The 20576-nt window shown below is 41.9% G+C and overlaps 1 protein-coding gene across 1 annotated transcript in view; it reads left to right on the top strand.

Moving 5' to 3' along the window:
* The first annotated feature begins 481 nt into the window (after nucleotides 1–481).
* agpat5 (1-acylglycerol-3-phosphate O-acyltransferase 5 (lysophosphatidic acid acyltransferase, epsilon)) overlaps nucleotides 482–20576 on the top strand; it is a 134988-nt gene continuing 114893 nt past the window's right edge. Inside the window, exon 1 of the mRNA XM_078541908.1 lies at nucleotides 482–966. Within this exon, the coding sequence (XP_078398034.1) occupies nucleotides 748–966 (219 nt within the window). The 5' untranslated portion in view covers nucleotides 482–747. The remainder of the gene's footprint in view (nucleotides 967–20576) is intronic.

The raw sequence follows: 20576 nt of genomic DNA, 5'->3' as shown, positions 1-20576 counted from the left end.
CAGAAATGTGAGCATGGGGACAAGATGGTGAATTGAAATGACAAACGACCGGCTGGTCAGGGTCATGCTTGCGGGCAGAGCGAAGGTGTTCTGCAAAGCTGTCACCCAGTCTGCGTTTACCTACTTTTGTAGGTCTCCCTCTTTTTGTATTCAATTCCCCTTGCTATGAATAATAACATTCTATTAGCTTTCCTAATTACTTAACTGAGCTGATGGGTGAAGATGCAAGCTTTATTTTGCCAAGAGTTGAATGGATCATATGCTAATACTTCAAAAATAAATGTAAAGCTCATAATAAGTTAAGATTTGAGTTATCAAGGGAGTACTGACGTCAACTGAAAGCTCAAAAGCCTGACAAGTGTTTACTTCTTTCACAATGTCCATGGTAAAACCTATTTAATCAGTGAGTTTTTGGCCCCGCCCCCTTACTTTGGCTCCGCCCCCGTTGCTATGGGGGAAGTCGCGGTGGCGCTGCCAATGAGCAGGCGCGATGCTGGGGGGTGGAGGCAGGAGGGAGAGAGATGCTGCTCGCAACATGGTGGAAGTCCTGCTGTTGAGGCCGTGAGTCCGACATCGATCACCCGGCCGTCCCCACCTCTTCTTCCCTCCCCGCCTGCCTGATCCCCCCTCTTTCCCCCGCCCCCCAACCGGCCCGCTCCTGAGGCAGGTGCCCCGCCGCCCCGGCCTCCTCTTCTCCCGGTTCCCTATTCCCCCCCCCCCCCCACCCCTCAACCTTTCCTGGCCACAATGCTGCTCTCCCTCGTCGTCCACACTCACTCGCTCCGCTACTGGCTGCCGGCCGCTGTGATGATGGGCACGGCCCCGGTTTACCTTCTCACCTGGGCGGCCTGGCGCCTCCTCTCCATGCTGTTGCCCGCCCGCCTCTACCACATCATGGACGATCGGCTCTACACTATCTACCAGAGTGTCGTCCTCTTCTTCTTCGAGAGCTACACCGGGGTGGAGGTGAGACCTTTTACCCACAGACTGACTGACTGACGGGCGCGGGGGGGCTGGGTAATCCACCTGCTTCAGCCCACTCGCTGCTTTCCTGGCTGCTCCAATACTGACATGTTTGTGTTTCAGCTCCCCCCGCCCCCTTGCCAGCGAGTGAAGTTGTAGCAAGTCTGCAGTGTATCTGACATTGGTCACAACGCCAGAATGTGGAGTCGAGTGGCTTGAGCTCATCTAGTCTGTCTTTCATCTTCTCACCTCCCCCACCCCTCCGCCCGTTTTTCCTAAAGAGCACAGACTTTTTGCTGGATTATCGGCCCACGACAACCATTGAAATCTTCTCATAGGGAGCCTTGGGGGTAGGATGCTGGGGTGTTCGTAGTCCAACTGAATGTTGGCTTCCTGCAATATCCGTGTATCCTCAGTGGATAGCTGTCAGGCATGAGAAGTCCTGCCTCGAGTTCAACCAGTCTAGAATACTGAGGCTCTGACTGAAATCAGCTGACTTATCACAGGGCAAACGTGGCATCTTTTAGTCTGAGTCAATGCCACACTTTTAAACATTGAGTAATTGATGGGCTCTCAAATGTAACTTTCACCTTGAATCATGAGATTTGACTGGAGTTTTGACATTCCCATCTTAGTGCCAATAATGTGTAAAAGATTTACATGGGACTTTGCTGGCTGTTTTTTTGGTAGCATAGGAAATTAAAATAGCCTATGTGCTCTATTGAAGAATAACCATGTTGTACCATGGTGAATGTCCTGTTTCATTAACTGTGCAACATTCAACACTGTTCCAATTCCATGAAGTAAACATCCAACAGAGAAGTAACTTTTTTGAGCGTAGGGTTGATTCTTTCATTCCAGTCATATTCATTGAACCTGAGAATGGCAAAGCATTAAATGCCCGAAGCATTGAATTCTCAGATGTAGCTTACTTGTGATTTCACATGTGAGTTTTGCATACGTTATGTATAAATATCTGTCACATTCTGTACTTAAGTTACACCATGTGATAGTTTGTGTACCAAGGAAAACTAGTCCTAAATGGATTGTTATTTCAGAATCACTAAGTGTATATTTGCATACCTCATCACTGAATCGGAATAATCTGACCATTTGCAGCAGGAGTATATAATCTCATGACCTTGTGGGTGTTTTAAAAAGAGTGGACTTGACATTTCAAGACAATTTTTTTCTGTAACATTTAGGAAGTTTTGGTCATATTTGTAATATGCCAATCTATATTTGTGCAGAAGAGTTTGGAATCCACTTTAAATATTTAGCTGCTGACAACTCCACAGCCTACTTCAATACAATCCCTCTCAACCCCTGAACTGCTTCTGATTTGTCACCTGGCTTTTCCAACATCCAGTATTAGATGAGTAGAAATCTTCTCCACCTAACTTTATAAAAATTTTTGGGAAGATCAAAACCATTGTCTTTGATCCCTACTACAAATTCTGGACACCAACCAGTGACTGTTCTTGTCACTGGCCACTGTCTGAAGTTGAGCAAGACTGTTCACAACTGTGGCATCCTATTTGAATGAACTGAGTTTCAACCCCATGTTACAGAGTCATAGTCTTTATGGCACAGAGGAGGTCATCAGCCCATTGAATCCATACCGGCGGATACTCTCCGCCACGAAGACTGCTTACTTTTGCATCTGAAATATCCCCTTTGCTGCTGAAACTCTCGTCAATGCTTTTGTTATCTCTAGACTCAACTATTCCTAGTAAACCTCCCACCCTCTAAACTTGAGCCCATCCAAAACTTGGCTGCCCAAGCCTTGTACACCCATTGCCCCTGTGATCACTGCTCCAATTCTAGTCTCTGGATCCTCAGTCCCCATCACTCCACCAATGCCCTTAGCTTTCCAGGAAGTGAAGCTATGGAACTCCTTCCCTAAATCTCCCTGCCTACATAATTCCCTCCTTTTAAGTTGCTCCTTAAAACTTACCTCTTTGACCAAACGTTTGATCACCTGTCCTGATGCCTCTATATGGCTCAGTGAGAGATTTTGACTGAGAATGCTACTATGAAGAACATGGGGACATTTTACTAGATTAGAGGTGATATATAAATCCAAATTGTTGCTGCTTGCTTAAGCTGCAGGAAATATACATTATTGTCTGTTGCATAAAAAAAATGACACTTGTAATTCTTAATAATAAGAATTATACCTGACGCTTTTCTGCTTGGATGCCTTTTCCTATTCAGTTTGGTCTAGTTGATCCTTTGGTGTAAAAGTGTCAGGAGTAAGGGACAAATTGGATTCTGGTAGTAATCCACCTTGTAAGATGTAACACATCGTGTTCCAGAAGTGTTGGTTTTGTGCTGGATATTCATGCAGCTAACACTTTCTTGCTTTTCATTTTTCCCAAGAGAATAGTGAAGTTTGTAATTATTGTAAATTCGCCTTTTGTACTTAACACTGCACTTAACTGTTTTGTGTCCAGTAAGTCTGACTAGTATTTTGCCTAATTTTATAGTGTATTTTCCACTTCCTGAAATTGAGCAGGTCATGTGGTGCAGTGTAGTGACAAAGCTTTTCTATTGAACAACTGGGCTTGTTGTGCTAACCAAGATATTGAGTACATAAAAGCGCACTCCAGGTTATTGAATGCAATTTCTTACAGAAGCGGTCAGTTGTGTTGTGAGAGAAAAATACCTAGTTTCAAAAATCCCATAATAATGTAAGCTTTCAATTGCTTTAAGGCATTGTAAACAAATAATTTATGGCTTGCACAATACTGCACTGTTGCCCCTTGGAGATTTTGTCTTTTGTTCCTACTTTTTTGCGATTGAATTTTTCCCTTCTATTCTGTTGTAAGTATTGATGCCTTGCGGGAGTGTTTTTCCAGAGGGAACCATTGTTTTCTAGGGCTTCACCCAAGTGGCCATTTTTCATGTCTGAATCTAATCAGTAAATTTCAGCAGGCTACTTGAATGCAGATAGCTTCGCACACAAGATGTACCGTCTTCTTTCTCAGTAACTACACGTGCATCTCTAGCAGATGTCATTCAATAGCAATCACCTGCTCACTCTATCCTCCCAACAAGTGCAGGGAGCTTAAGGACCTTGTCACTAAGAGTAAGACCATCATTTCAGCTGGCTCCTTTCTCTTCCCCACCAAGGAGCTGTCCTTGGTTTCTTCCTCATCTACATGTTGCTTCTTGGCAACATTATTCAAAGACTTGGGGTTAGCTTTCACAGGTATGATTCTGATATCCAGTTCTACCTCCGGAGTACCTTTTCGACCTCAACTGCCATACCTTTGATCGGTGTTGTTAGATTGCTGATATTTGGATATACCAGAGTTTCTACTGATTAAATGTTAGGAAGAACAGAGACATTATCATCGGCCCAGGCCGTGAACTCTATACTCATGCTGCTGACCCCACCCTCCTCAGCAGCTACTGCCTTGGAACTGTGGCATCCTATTCAACCTCTAGCTGAGTTTCTGACTCTATATCCTTGTTATTTCAAACCCACCTTCTTCAGCTTCTGTAACATTTCTGCGTCAGCCCATTTGCTGCTGAAACTCTTAGAAGCTCTGTCTTGTAACCTTCAGACTCCCCTAATACAAAGATCTCCCGACCAGCTGCTCATCCTCCATAAATTTCACCACATTTAAAATTCTACTCGTGTTCCATCGCATACAAAATCCTGCTCACCAATCACCCCTTCTCTCACTGACTCACATTGGCTTCTGGTGCCCCCCTCACTAGAAACTTAAAATCCTCATTCACGTGTTCTAAATTCCTTTACAGCTTCACCTCTCCCTATAACTTGCTCCAGCCCTACAAACTTGCCCTCCTCTGAACTACACATTCCTCTGATTCTGGCATCTTGTGCATCCTGCTCTCTTCATCCCATTTCAGCCTTCTTGGTCATATACTGGGGAGGGAAAATTGTGATTTTGCTTTCATTTTGATATCCACCCCCTTAATCCATTTTTCCTTGTGGTCCCCCTGGGACATCCCATGTGCTGCACGCACTTGATTTTGAATCAGCTTAAATGCGTAGTGATGAAGCAGCTGATCTATACACCTAGAAGAAGCAGGTGCATGAGAGCAAGATTTCCATCCAAGTCATGCACCTTCCAGACTTGGATATATATTGCCATTCCTTCGGAGATGAAGTTGATCTCAAGCCATGATGCAGTAACCACAAAAGAAATGACCTCCAAGCCCAGTGGTGCTCAGCAGAGATGACTAACTTAGCAAGTAGATGTCAAATGAAAAGCACATCTTACTCGCTCATTGTTTCTACACGTGATAACTCCAATAGTGCTAAATGACTATGCCCCTATATGCCTTTCGTCATAGGCACATGATTTCTGTCAGTAACAGCTGCAACAATTTTGTGACTCGTTTCTCTAAGTATAGTTCGGATCTCAAACCATCAGAAATAGAATTTACAGTGAGAGAATGCCAGCCACATAAAGTCAAAAGTGCCTTTGGAAAGCAAAAGCAAAATACTGCGGATGGTGGAAACCTGAAACAAAAACAGAAAATGATAGAAATGCTCACGAGGTCTAGCAGCATGTATGCAGAGAGAAACAATTCATGTTGCAGGCCTGTGATGTCACAGACCTGAAAGGTTAACTCTGCTTCTCTCTCTCCACAGATGCTGCCAGATCTGCTGAATATTTCCAATTTTTTTGATCTTTATTTTGGAAAGCAAGTAGAATTAAATAAGATTTAAAGTAACAGTATTTTCATTACTTTTTTTTCCCCCTTCAGCTATTTCCCAAACAATTTTTTGCCCTTTCTCCAAAGGGCTCAATTAGGATGAAAATTTTACCTGTGGGGAACTGGGGAGATATAATTCTTCCTACATCTAATATTGCTGTGTCTGTAAAATGGTGTAATTGTTGCCATTTCCATGGAACTGAACATAGACAGTTAGGATAAAAACAAAAAGCTAAAAGCTACTGCGGATGCTGGAAATCCAAAACAAAAACAGAATTACCTGGAAAAACTCAGCAGGTCTGGCAGCATCGGCGGAGAAGAAATCAGTTAACGTTTCGAGCCTTCATGGCCCTTCGGCAGAACAGTTAACATTGTTCCTCAAGTATAATATTTAATTGTGCTGCTATGAAATAGTACAGATGTGCAAACATATCTGGAATTTAGGGGCGTGCAAACTGCTAGGTGTTTTTTGTATAGCAGTTATTGTAGAGTTGTGGACTTTGGATTTTCGAGAACTGCATTCCTCTGCCGCGCCCCTAGCCAAGCTGTCCCAGTACAGCTACAACACTGGCATCTACCCTGGAAAATTGCCCAGGTATGTCTGTACACAAGGAGCAGGGCAAGTCCAACCCAGTCAATTGCAGCCCCATCAGTCTACTCTCGATCATCAGTAAAGTGATGGAAGGGGTCATCAACAGCGCTATCAAGTGGCACTTGCTTAGTAGTAACCTTCTCACTGATGCTTAGTTTGGGTTCTGCCAGGGCCTCTCAACTCCTGACCTCATTACAGCCTTGGTTCAAACATGGACAAAAGAGCTGAACTGGTGAGGTGAGAGTGACTGTCCTTGACATCAAGGCAGCATTTGACAAGGTGTGGCATCAAGGAGCCCTAGCAATACTGGCGCCAATGGGAATCAGGGGGGGAACTCTCTGCTGGTTGGAGGTCAATCATCCCAGTTCCAGGACATCACTGCTGGAGTTCCTCAGGGTAGTGTCCGAGGCCCAATCATCTTTAGCTGCCTCATCATTGACCTCCCTTCCATCATAAGGTCAGAAGTGGATATGCTCGCTAATGATTGCACAATTCCAGCACCATTCGCAACTCCTCAGATACTGAAGCAGTCCATGTCCAAATGCAGCGAGACCAGGACAATATCCAGGCTTTGGCTGACAAATGGCAAATAACATTGGCACCACACAGTGCCAGGCAATGACCATCTCTGACAAGAGAGAATCTAACCATTGTCCCTTGACATTCAGTGGCATTACCATCGCTGAATTCCCCCACTATCAACATCTTGGAGGGACCATTGACCAGAAACTGAACTGGACTAGCTATATAAATACTGTGGCTACAAGTGCAGGTCAGAGGCTAGCAATCCTGCGGTGAGTAACTCACCTCCTAATTCCCCTAACCCTGCCCACCATCTACAAGGCACAAGTCAGGATGGAATACTCTACACTTGCCTAGATGAGTGCAGCTCCAACAAGACTCATGAAGCTCGATACCATACAGGACAAAGCAGCCTGCTTGATAGGCACCCCATCCACAAACATTCACACCCTCCACCACTGACGCACAGTGGCAGCAGTGATGCATTAACAAGATGCATTGCAGGAACTCACCAAAGCTCCTTAGACAGCACCTTCCAAACCCACAGCCACTACCATCTAGAAGAACAAGAGCAGCAAACACATGGGAACACCACTGCCTGGGAGTTCCCCTCCAAGCCACTCATCAGTTCGATTTGCAAATATATCACCGTTTCTTCACTGTCGCTGGGTCAAAACCCTGGAACTCCCTTTCTAACAGCACTGTGGGCGTACCTACACCACATGGATTGCAGCAGTTAAAGAAGGCAGCTCACCGCCTTCTCAAGGGTAATTAGGGATGGGCAATAAATGCTGGCATAGCCAGCGAAGCCCACATTCTGTGAACAAATAAAGATAAGTTAAGGAAATTTAGGTCTGGGTAGCCTTTTGGGCCGCAACCTTCAAGCTCCCCAGCTTCAGATTTTGGGGGAGGGGTACCCCAAAGATGACCTGGAGAATCCATCTGGGAAGTTCCCAGATAAGGATTTGCATGGTAATTGCGCACTTCCTCTGGACAATCGTGCTGCACTGGGAACCATCCGAAAATATGGTTTACATCGCAAACTTCAGATGGTTCTGCCTGGATTATACCAATAGTTACCCAGAAAAAGTTAGAAGAATCTCTTCTAATTTCTGAGTAAAGATTGTAAAGACCCAGACTGATGTCCCCGCAGACCCAACCCCCCCAGGGGACTCCCCCATCCCCGATGAACCTCCCCCACCCTCCATGGCACTCCTCACCCAACACCCTCCACAATCACCTCCCTCCCCATGTCTGACCCCCTCCCCTCCCCTGAAATTCCAACCCCTCCCATCCCCGATGTCCGGCCCGCTCCACCTCCTGTCAATGTTCCCCACCCCAACCCATCCCCCAAATCCTTTTCACTTACCTTAACACTTAATTTCTCCCTGCCCTGTCAATTTCAGTGGGACCTTCAAACTTACCTGCTTTATTGCAGCTAGTGCTGTAAGAAAGGGATGTATGTTATGACACAGCAGTGGGTAAAGGCTGAGTTGTTTAAACCCCAGAGGGAAACTTGAACAGCTGTCATAACCTATAGTTTAATTGGTGTGTTTGAGATGCAGCTCTAAATTCAGGAATTAAACCACCAAGCCTCAAGAGGTCTTTTATATAAAAATAAATTAAATATTTAGCAACAAATTAAACACATACACATCTCTACAAATTACTACCATAACTTTTAAATAAATCCCCAAATTAAGCACTCCCAGGTAAATCTTCACCAAAGCAACAGTAACTCATAGACTTTAAACAGACACCAGGCAAAGCACATTTGACCGTACAAATTCAAAACGAGGTTCCTTTCAATTTGGTTCCTTTGCAGACATAGTTGTGGGCTTACAGGCTGGTTAGTTCTTAAATGCCTCTGACTCACACACAAACTCTTCTGTTTATACCTAGCTGCCCCTTTGAATGTGAATTTTCCATTACATTACTAGGTTTTTAAAATTTTACCTCTCCTAACAATAATCCTTTCATTCCACCAATTTTATTAGCAATATAAATACATTGCTTGGCTTCTTCCAGCTAGGTGTAAGATTTTACCCATTCTTTTGAATGGTTTATTCAACAAGTGCAAATTGTACTTTACCTCTTAACTTCCTTACGCTTATCTAATTGACATCTCAAAGCTGCTATATATCAAAGTACCCAGACTGGCTGGTTTTAATCCAGTTAAGATACACATGCAGACCCTACTACAATTCCAATTTAAAAATAATTTCCAATAATATTATACACATTAATATCTCTTCATGACAGCGTGTCCTCCTTCAGTTCTACAGTGCTGGACTTTGGAGACAGCAAAACTGCCTGGATCTCACCCGGCCTGAGTTGGAAGGTCAGGCGAGACAGGCATGGAAGAAATTTGGCATAGGTGAGTGGGCACAGAGCAACAATCCGACGCTGATTGCCACTCCGAGGAAGCTACAGCCATTGTTGCCACAAGTACCTCGCAATAGGAAGGTGATGAAATAAGATTTAAATGATCGCCAAATCACCCAAATGAATGCAGTACCCCAAATTAAAATCTCATCCTCTTTATGGGAGGAAATTACTCCAGCATTTGCAGAGTATAAATTTAAAATAAATATGGCACTCATTCACCTCAAATAAGCCCTCCATTTTCTAACTTCATGTTCACCTGAGAACCAATGTCCTGGAAGTTCAACTACAAGAAGCCTTGCAGCTTACTAAGAATCCTCAGATAATAAGACCTTCTCCTGAACTACCTTTCCTTGAACTAAAAGCATCAACTCACCCAAGAAGCTACAAGCCTGCCATGAAAGAGAGACAAAGACAATTTATAATTGTATTATGTTTTTCTTCATCTCTATCTAATCTTTGTGAGAGTGATTGTGTATGTGAGGCGAGTGAGTGAGACATCATGTTTTTAAACCTCTTGGACAAGTGTGGGATAATTGATAACCTTTGTTTTAAAACTCTCAAAAAGCTTGCTGCTGGAATTATTTAAATTGGGACAATAATTTGAATTGGGAGGTTAAGAAAATACACATCTCATACAAAACACATTGATCGTGGACTGTATGAAGACACAAATCTTCTCCCTGACACTTGCTTAATACAGAAAGGCACCAGCTAAATCTGGTAGCTGGGATCGCCATTCCATTAGATGATTTTGTTCCTCCTTTGAGGTAAAAATAAATAACTGCTGCCAACTGCATTTACCATTTTGTTCTGATTTTGATATTGCTGGTTTCTGAAATCACCCCGAACATCAGGGGCGAGCTGAAGGCAAAATGCCACAGACTTGAATGTAACTTTAGCTAATGCAAATTTATTCAGAGATAGATATTTAATGTTGGGAGTTGGACATAAGAATATGGTGGAGAAAATCCTTTTCAGTGGTTGGTGTTTTGATGTTTGTAGAAAATTGATTTAGCAACCTGTCTAGGCTGCTAGAAGCTGAGGAGGCTAAGCAAAGAAGTGTGTACATACAAGTCTTTGCAAAAATGGTGAATTCACTTGAGGTGAATGAGTGGCATTTTTTGGTTTAAATGTACCTTCTGTTCATGCTGGAGTTCTTTTCTGAATAGAGGATGCGGTTGTCATTACTTGGCTAGATTTGTTACATCACGATGCAGTAAGTCAAGCACCGCTGATTTAACATAGGTAAATGAACGGCTTCGGGGACGAGAATGAGCAGCTTGCTTCATGTAATCGTCGTGGCCAGCACGGGGATCGAACCCGGCGTTATTAGCACCGCGCTCTAACCATCTGAGCTAACCGGCCCTTGTCATTACTTGGGGGGTACCTCATTTAAGTTGCGTGAATTGAAATCAATAATCACCAATCTTGTTGTCTTGTCATTTTCTTATTGAGGTGCAGCCATCCTAAATCAAATCACTTGTACATCTAATGTAACAGTGTATTAAAAAATCTTCTCGCAAGTTGAAGATGCTTTCAATTCACTCAATTCTAACCCCAGTGGAGATCTACCATTTTGGTATACTCTTGTGCAATTAAGTAGCTCTGCAGTGAATTCTTAAGATCAGCATTTGGAGTGTATTGAATGCAAATAAACAATATTTCAGCTAAAATGAAATCTGTGCTGACTGTACAGCAGTACTTCGCCAGTGTGACTTTTAATTGCTTGGAACCCCTCCCTATTTGTATCCAGGTGGTCTCAGCTTTTTTTTATTCATTCACAGGATGTGGGCTTTGCTGGCTGGGCCAGCATTTATTGCCCATCTCAAGTTGCCCTTGAGAAGGTGGTGGTGTGCTGCCTTCTCGAACCGCTTCAGTCCATGTGGTGAAGGTACGGCCACAGTGCTGTTAGGAAGGGAGTTACAGGATTTTGATGCCTGAAAGCCATTAAGTTCAAGCTGCTGCCCTACACACCTATGAATTTTCAGAAGTAGGAAGGAGCATGACATCTGTTTTGTAATATTGTAAATGAATTCAACTGGATGTAATTTTACTCATTCTTTATAGCTATAAAGCACTTGAAATTAATAGCACACAATTCTTCCCCTATAAACAAATATTTAAAGAAATGGGGCTCAATCTGTATATTTAAAGGAAGACCTCCCACTCCCTTTCTGCAGCTTAGGTTAATGGCAGGACCTGATGGGAAGGGAGCAACATAATGTCCAATGAAGGCCCTGCTATTATTTTAACTGGCTCCACCCCTCCATCACCTATCAGGGCTACGTTGCTATGTTCATGACGAATGAGATAGAATTTATCAGCTATTGAAAGGCCTTGATGCAGTCTTAAGGAGAAATTGCCCAATTCTATTCCATTCTATTTATGTCAGGTTTTGAATCATGTGCACTAGACTATATATGTTGTGGTGATGCTTTACCACAACTAAGTGTGAAGGTTGCATTCTTCCTTCTGATGTACTTCCATTTGTGTATGTGCATAGGAACTGCTTAAATGGGTTTCATCTCTCTCCTCTAGCCCCCCCCCCACAACCCCCACCACCAACTCTGTCCCTGTCAAATTGGCAGTTCTTCCAATATTTTTGAATTCATTTCAGGGTTTTCATTGATCTTGTTTCTTTTTTTATTGGGAATGTATTCTGGTGCTTCTACTTTTTTCTAAGCATTATACCAATATGGGAAAATGTCCTATTGGTGCTTTATACAGTTAGCCATAACCTCCTTTTGAAATTGATATGTGGGCCACTTATCCTAATCTATTTGTCTAGCTATTTTACTTCACTGCAATGTGACATTGCCAATATTGCATAAATTGGTTGCCTCAGAGAGATTGAATGGATATTAAAATAATTAAATAAATGATTTGAAATTTTATTTAAACTTGTCCCCTCATGTGACTGTGTCACATGAGATGGAACATGTCTTTATTTTTATGGAAACTTATTTATTTATTTTGAAACTTTAGGAAACCTCATCCCGATCATGGCTGAGGTTTCCTACAAAACGTGACAGCCACTTGCGCTTTTCGCCTGCCTGCCATCCTTAAGGTTGGAAGTGAAGCATTGCTAATTACATAAATTGCTTTCTTAATGGCCTTAATAGGACATTTATATCGGTGAGCGCACAGCCAACTTTGGCGCACACCCACCAAACAAAACATCGTGAGACAGCACAATGACGCCGGGACGCATGCCCAAAGTCATTGCATGATATTTTACGTGTCGGCGTGACGGGCCCGCCCCCGCATGCCGACTGAAAAATTCTGCCTCGAATGTACCCTTAATTGTGTATTTGAATTTAACAAGTTTTAGTATTGATGTTGCAACCTTGGCCTTGTGCTTCAGTTTTAAATTATACATTTTATTACTAAATGGCATTTACCATCAACTTTCCATTTTATTAATGGACTTGGTTTGTGGGTGACATTTGCCTTAGAGCTACTGTGCCATTGGACAAAGGTATTTGTGATATTTGTTTCCAGATAATAGATAAAATACTGCGTTTTTATTCTGTTGGTGCAGACTAAAATTGCAAATATTTCAAATTTTGGAGAAGGCTGGTTTGTTTATTTCCAGAAACTTGGTTTATTCCAACTTGCAGTCATTTCTGATGCTGTGTTTAATTTAAATTTCCTGTTTGGCAAAAAGTACGAAATTGATTTCATATGCACAAATCTCATCAAATACATTTATTATGTTTGAAAACGGGCAAAGAGATAAACCTAACAACTTAGCCCAATTCCGGTGGTGGGGAAACTTTGAGAATTATTTGGGATAAAATTAATTGGCGCTTAGAAAAGTATGGGTTGATAAATGAAAGCGAGCATAGATTTGGTAAATGCAATAATAAAAGCAGAAAATGCCATAAGTACTCAGGTCTGGCTGTATCTGTGAAGAGAGAAATTGAGTTAAAGTTTGCAAAGTTTTTATTTAAGATTTCTTGCATCCACAGTATTTAGCTTTTATATTTGTTGCAGGGGCTAAAATATATTTTTTTCAAAGGCTCTTATTGATATTTTCTCGAGAGTTACTTTTTGGTTTTCAGGGACTCCTTGAAGGTACAGCAGATTGAAAGATTTAAGTTAGAAACCGAACTGTCCTTGAAGCAGGAATTTGCAAACTCGCTCTATGCCTGTAGTAAAGGATCTTAAAGAAATGGAAGGCTCGGTGCTGGCCAGGTGGCCACAAATCCAACAATAATTAGTTTTCCCTCATTCCCCTGCCCTATCATGTTGTTGTCCTGCAGTGGGAGGCCAGGTTCTTCTGGGTCTACTGGAATCCCAACTTCTTCTGCACAATAAAGCTTTTTTATTTTTTTTAAAAAAGCACATGCGCAATGACAGCCAAAGACAGGCACACACTTCAGAACCATTTAAAGAAAACCTAAGGGAGACAAATAAAACTGGATTTCTCCCGCATTCTTCTCTCTCTACCCCAAATTTCTCTACTTTAAACTTTACTCACAGAATAATTTATCAGACAAATATAAAAGACTAAGAAAACCATTGGAAAAGATTTAACTTTTTTGTTTGATTACTGTTGCTCCAGAAGTACTTTGTGAACTTGAATGCCTGGCCCAGAAGGAGAATTTTAGAAGGAAAATGAAAGATTTTTTCGGGAAATATATCCATAAAATAAGTTGTAAATGTGAGCGAGAGCATTGCCTGTTGCCCCTTCCCCTCTCGCCTCGAGAGGCGTCCTCTCCCTGTGCCCATCCCTCTCTCAGCTGGACCCGCTTTACTGGATTATTTACTGCATTGGATTTGCTGCCATGTTGGCCTCCCTCACTCCTCTGGATCCGCCGATGGCAGTCCTGAGTTCCCAATTCTCTTTTTTTCTTTTATATTGAAATGGTAGGGTTGTTGTAATTAGAAGACGAGTAGGGATGGGACTGTTTGTTTATAAATAATTTTTAAAATGACATTTACAGTTCATCTCCCTGATACCTGCCAGAAATGCCCCCCTCAATAAGACACAACTTTAAAAGAATTAAAAAAACAATTCCAAAGGCAGGAAAAAAATTGTCAACTACCCATTAATTTTCAAGCTCTGAGGTTGAGCTCTGAAGAGAATTGTTTCTGGCTCATTTTCTCTCTCTTTAACTTGGGGAATTTTTTTTTTGTTTTAATTCTCCTAACTTTCCTGTTTGTTCTTTCAGCCTTAACACTGGTGCAGATTTTGCTTCCAAAATAGCAGCGAGTTTAATTCTCGCCATTCATGTGTAAATCGCCCAGCCCCTTCTGCCGGGGAAGAGAGACCCTGTGAATTGCAAACCTTTACAAGTTGCTGGAAGATTTGCGTCAGCCACACACAAATGGCATCATGCTGTTAACCTCACCATGAGTTTTACAAAATTTCTGCGGTTCCACATTTTTTTGCCAATTAAACTTGTCACAGGTAGTTCAGGCCAGAGCTGAACAGCATGATGAATTTTTTGATGACATGATTTATTTTCCTGCGATAGCACTCAACTTTTCTGACCCGGAAAGAGGACAATTTAAACTGTGCAATCTCATCCCTATTGGAAATAAAATGTCAGATCTTTAAAATTTCACTTTTCAAACTTTATTTCTCTTTCTCTACCTCATTTGACTCTTTGTTTATCCTACTTTATTCTCTATTGCTTTTCTGTTTATTTCTCAATCCTTAAATTTCATTGTTTAAGCATTTGACTTTTAGCCCTGTCATTCGTTGTTGCCCCAAATGCTCCGTTATCAGCTGTAACTTCCAACAACTGGTGGGGTAAAAAACTTTTGAACTGAAGGGTGAGAGCAAAGTTCTAATAAATAGGACAGTGTGTAAGATACCCAACAAAATTTGGGCCATTGCTACTAATTCACCAAGAAGTAGAGTCCATCAGTGGAAAGAATCTTTCGGCATTTACCTTCTCAAATCCGCCTCTATACTTTGTAGTGAAAGAAACCAAGTTTTGAAACTTTTTTCATAACTGCAACTGCATATTCCTGCTATTTGAATGGATCTTTATTGCAGGTTTTCCAGTAGAATTTGTTGACTAGCCACAAGTGTGACTACAGCAATATTGCTTTAGCGTCATGAACTAAATTGAGTAGAAAAAACCTCAGTACACTCATAGTGCGAATTATATTTATTTAACAAACTGCTGCCACTATTTATTAACCAAGTAAGTTAAACACTTTCGAGGTTCGGAAACCACTCTACTTTTTGTCTTGGCAGTTTAATAATAATTTCATGTGTACGTTAATTTTTCGTGCAACAATGTGCAGATGCTTATTTAGATTACATGCCCAAGGACATGGTCTATTACTCATTTTTACTTATCAGTTATACCATTGTTCACATCTGGGTTCGTAATTAGCTCAGTGTGACTAATTTAGAAGGCACTCTGCTCAAATACTCTTTCTATAATGGATTGCTGAGAACTTGCCACTCTACTCCAATTTTGGCTTGAGCAATGTACATATTCAACATAATTTCCTTGCTTTTGATGTTAGCGGCCCCCCCCCCCCCCCAAAGTGTAAAATCAAGTATCCATTTGTCTTTTTTAAATGACTTATTTATCTACACTCCCATTTATTAAAGGCTACATATCTGCACTCGTGGGTCTCCTTGTTCCTCTATTATGGATGTTACCATTTATGATGTCTTATATATGGAAACAAAACAAATACACCATTGCCTACATCTTATTAAGCTGAAAGCATCTTTTATTCTATTCTTTGCTTTCTTAGCGATTGCCCATTCTTTGTGGTCATATTTTCTTTAACTTTTATAATTCTCTTGAAACAGTCATTGCGTTTCTTTTTATTCATCGTGTGTACAATTAATTTAATTTTGATAAAATCAGGCATGGGAGGAAAAGAGAAAAAACAATAATGACCCAGATTTTACTTCCAAAATAACTGCATGTTTAATGGCGCTTACCATTAATATTGTGTAAATTGTGAGTAACTTGTGTGGAAGAGAGACCCCATGAATTGTGAATTGCCACAAGCTGCTGGAAGATTTGTCGTTCTACTGTTAACTTCATGAAAAGTACAGCTTGTTGTCAGCCTCCCTGTGAATTTTACAAAATTGCTGCATTTGTACATTAATTGCCAGTTAAACTAACTGCAAAAAAAGGCAGCTATTTAAGCGTTAAGTACATTTTTTTAAAAAAGAGATTTATGTGATAATTCAGCAAATAATCAGCAAGCACTCATTGCTAAGCCAATGATGTCTGCACTGGCTCAGCCATGTTCATCAGATGGATGATGGCCGTACACCCAAAGACCTACTGACGGTGAGCTGGCCTCCTGGGTGTCCATATCTCTGCTCTACAGACACCTGCAACTGAGGTATGAAGATGGCAGACATTGACGCTGACAACTGGAGACGGTCGCTGACGGTCGTGACCTCTGGAGGGTGACTGTTTGGAAGAGCATTGGAATAAGTGAGCTGAAAAGCTCAGCTGGCTGAGAAGGGGGCCCAGAGAAATCAGAGGCCAGAGAATTGTGCACTTTCCCAGCCCACTGTCTCCCTCTGCAACAATTGCGGCAGCGACTTGTATGCCAGAGTGGAACTCCTGAGCCACACCAGGCGAAGCCTAACACATAGTTAACCACCATGGTGCAAACCATCGATTTGCAAGATGGAAGACTGCCACTGAATGTTCCTTTATAACGCAACCTCTCCGGCCCAGAAAGTGAGCAATTTAATAAGTGCAATCTTAGGAAGTAAGTTTTAGTTGGAGATTTTATTTTTGCTTTTTTGTCTTTTTTTTCTCTTCAAACTTTGCTTATCTTTTTATTTCACATCTTGTGGTTTATTTGACTGTACTTGCTTCACCCTATTTCCTCTCAGTTCATTTTCTTCCTTAGTCCTTAGACCTCATTGGTCATAGGGATGCACCATTCCCTTTGTTTATCTGGGTCATTGATGCCTTATTGCCCTCACTGTGCCATTTTCAGTTCACTCTTCCAGTAACTTGCAGGGAATGACTTTGGATTGAGGAAAAGATATAACTTCGGGAATACGGCATGATATGTCCCGCTCCAACAAATTCTGGGCCTAAGTTGTAGTTGTTTTTTAATATGGCGCACTTTTTCTCCCAAGTTTATTTTTTTTTCACCAGGAGAAAACAGAAATGGCAAAATGGAGGCCAAATACTATGTTAAGATTTGGAGACATTGATTTGCAATTTCTGTAAGAAACCTTAGTGGTTTTGCTGTTGAATGAAAAAACTGATTCTGCACCAGGAACTCTTGCTGAATGGCAAGCATTAAATGTAACTCGTGTCTCACATTGGAACTTATTGCAGTTATGTGCCAGTTTGCCAGTATATATGCACTTCTTCCAATCACTTTGAGATTTTATGTTGTCACTGCTCGGTAAATAACGTATTCTTTATCAAACTTCATTAATTTGTTGGAACCTCATAGTAAAAATGAAATGTAAAATGTGTTGTGTGGTCATTTGACAGTGAGGAATACAATGGATTTGATAGGGCATTACTTTTGAATTTCAATTAACTGCATTCTCTTGAGCCAATCCATTGCAATGAGAAAAAATGATAGGTGTTGGGAAGGAGCTTATTAGGTTTAAATGGCATTAAGCTATGAGAATGGAACAAAAGCTGTGAACATTAGAACTCGAATTATATTGAAGTATATAGTGCTTTAATATCAATTTCTGGAAATATAGAAGTTTTGATTAATTTGGACATGTCAAAAATTAAAAATTCTAATGTGCACGTTTGAACAGATAGTGAAAGAACAGCAGACCCTTGGGAGCGAAGCACACCACACATAACTCAGTTGCAGGATGTTCAAAGGTTTTTTTGGTCTACATTACCAGGTGTGGGAAAGGGTCATTTGGGGAAAAAAACCGGGGTTGGCAGTTATAACAGCAATGATCTTCTCTTGCTGAAGATGTGTGATGGCTCTTAAAACAGCAACACAGTTTTCAGCTTTCCTAATCGCAACAAGACGTCATGGATGCATCCCCATTTTATGCATTCACATCTATTCGGCTGTGTCATCAGGCAGGATGTGCATGTAACAAAAGCCATCTGCAGTGTTGGCTGTTGGACTGATCACCATCATATTTCAAAGCTAAACATCAAGATCCACCCCCCCGGATGCTCCCAGGGCATTGAGGGTCCAGAATGGTCTCAATATCACAAGGCTCAAACAGGCAGTCATGAAAGAATCTCCCTCTCTCAAACTTGAGTTGCCTGTTTACAGTGAAAATGGATTGAAGATGGTAGGGCAACCTTCAGGGATATCGTGTATTCCACTGCTCTAGAGGGCCTTGGCCCTACCTCTTGTAAATATCAAGATTGGTTCGATGGCAGTGAGAGATCCAGAAACAACTGAAGGGGAAACTTCACCTCTACAGGGTTTACCTCAATGTTCACTATCTAAACACAATGCTTATCGTGACATCCCCACTGTCTAGTGCAAGCTCAGAGCGATGCAAGACACTTGGCTAAATGAGAAAGCAGACGAACCTCAATCATATTCAGGCCACAAAGACTGGAAGCAATTCTACGATGATCTAAAATCTGCCCACAGGCCCCAGTTTACTGGATCATTGCTAATCTTAGGTACTAACGAGTCAACACTACTCACAGACAAACCCCAAATTCTAGAAATATGGGCAGAGTACTTTAACCACATTATCAATTGACCTTCATCCATGAATGAATGAAGCAATCAACAGGCTTCTGCATGTTGCCATCAGCTGCTCTCTTGATGACCCACACCATTAGAAACAAGAAGTGTAAGCAATCTCCTGTCGAACGGCGGAGCTCCAGGAGCTGATGTTGTTTGAGCTGAGTACAAGGCTGGAGGCCAGCGCCTGGTCAAGAAGCTCACTGAATTCTTTCAGCCTACATGGAGCAAGGAAACATCCTGCAAGAATATAAAAATGGCTCCATTGTCCACCTGTACAATCAGAAAGGAACTCCCCAATCTTGCAACAATCATAGAGAAATCTCACTCCTCTCTGCCAGCAAAGTCTTCTGAATAGCTTAGTACAACAGCTTGGTCAGGATCTTCTGCCAGGGAGTTGATGCTGTTTCAGTAAACGCTGAGGAATCACTGATATTGTTTGCAGTTAGCCAACTTCAGGAGCAATGCCGAAAACAACATTGAACCTCCACACCACATTTGACCTCACCGTGGCCTTTGACAGTCAGTCGTGAGGGCTTTTGGAAGGTAATGGAGAAATTTAGCTGCCCTGAGCAATTCATCACGATTGTGTGCCAGTTCCTTGATGGCATGCTAGCATGTGTCCTAGATGATGGTGAGTTTTCTGATCCATTCCCAGTCTCTAATGGAGTTAAACAGGGCTGCATGCTAGCACCAGCCCTCTTGTTTTTTCTCTGCCATGCTCTCCGAAGTCTTCCGATGACGATGATCCTGACGTCAAAATCAGATATTGCATGGATGGGAGGCTCATCAATTTGAGACGACTCAAGGCAAAGACCAAGGTTTCCAAGGATATACTTTGCGATTTCCTGTTTGTGCACTAGCTGTATGTTCAGAGCTGGGCATGCAATGTAACGTGGACTTGTTCTCCATTTTGTGCGACAACTTTGGCCTTAACATCAACACGAAGAAAACTGAAATAATGTACCAGCCTGTTCCAAAAAAGCCATAGCTCGAGTCCAAGGTTTTATACCATGACCACCTGTCAGCAGTGGATAAGTTCACTATCTCAGCAGCACACTCGAACTGCTAATGATGACGCATGCAAGAATTGCCAAAACAAGTGTAACCTTTGGCAGGCTTCCAACGTCATTGTGGGAATGAAGCCTGCCTACTAAACTGAAAATCTATAGAGCAATAGCCCTGCCCACTCTGCTGTATGTATGCAAGACTTAGACTGTGTACCAGCATCTTGCCAAGAAGCTCAATCACTTGCACCTGAGCTACCTTCAGAAGCTTCTGAAAGTCAGATGGCAGAACAAAATACCAGACACTGAGGCGCACACCTGAGCTGGCATTCCAAGCATTCAGACCATATTGAGTCAGTCACAGTTGAGTTGGGCTGGTCATGTAGCCAGAATGCTTGATTCTCATTTACTAAAGCAAATCTTCTATGGAGAGCCTGAGTCTGGGGTGCGCTCCAAGGTGGTCAAGGGAAGCAAGGCGAGGACACTCAAGGCTTCACTTAGGAGTTTTGATAACGACTTTGAGTTCTGGGAGAAGCTTGTCCAGGATTGCTGCACTTGTCACAATCAAATAAAAAAAAAACAGTGCAGTCTCCTTTGAAAGCAAGAGTATATCAGAGACAGAGAGAAAATGCAAAGAGAGGAATTCCTGAACCAACAATTCATTCCAAAGCCCAATCATCTGCAGTATTCTGTAATATTTGCAGCAGAGCTTTCCAGGCACAGGTCAGCCTCAGCAGTCACCTACGAAACCACTGGAA

The sequence above is a fragment of the Cetorhinus maximus genome, chromosome 5, assembly GCF_964194155.1.
Source record: "Cetorhinus maximus chromosome 5, sCetMax3.hap1.1, whole genome shotgun sequence".
NCBI lineage: Eukaryota > Metazoa > Chordata > Chondrichthyes > Lamniformes > Cetorhinidae > Cetorhinus > Cetorhinus maximus.
This window is presented reverse-complemented; position numbering and strand designations above follow the sequence as displayed.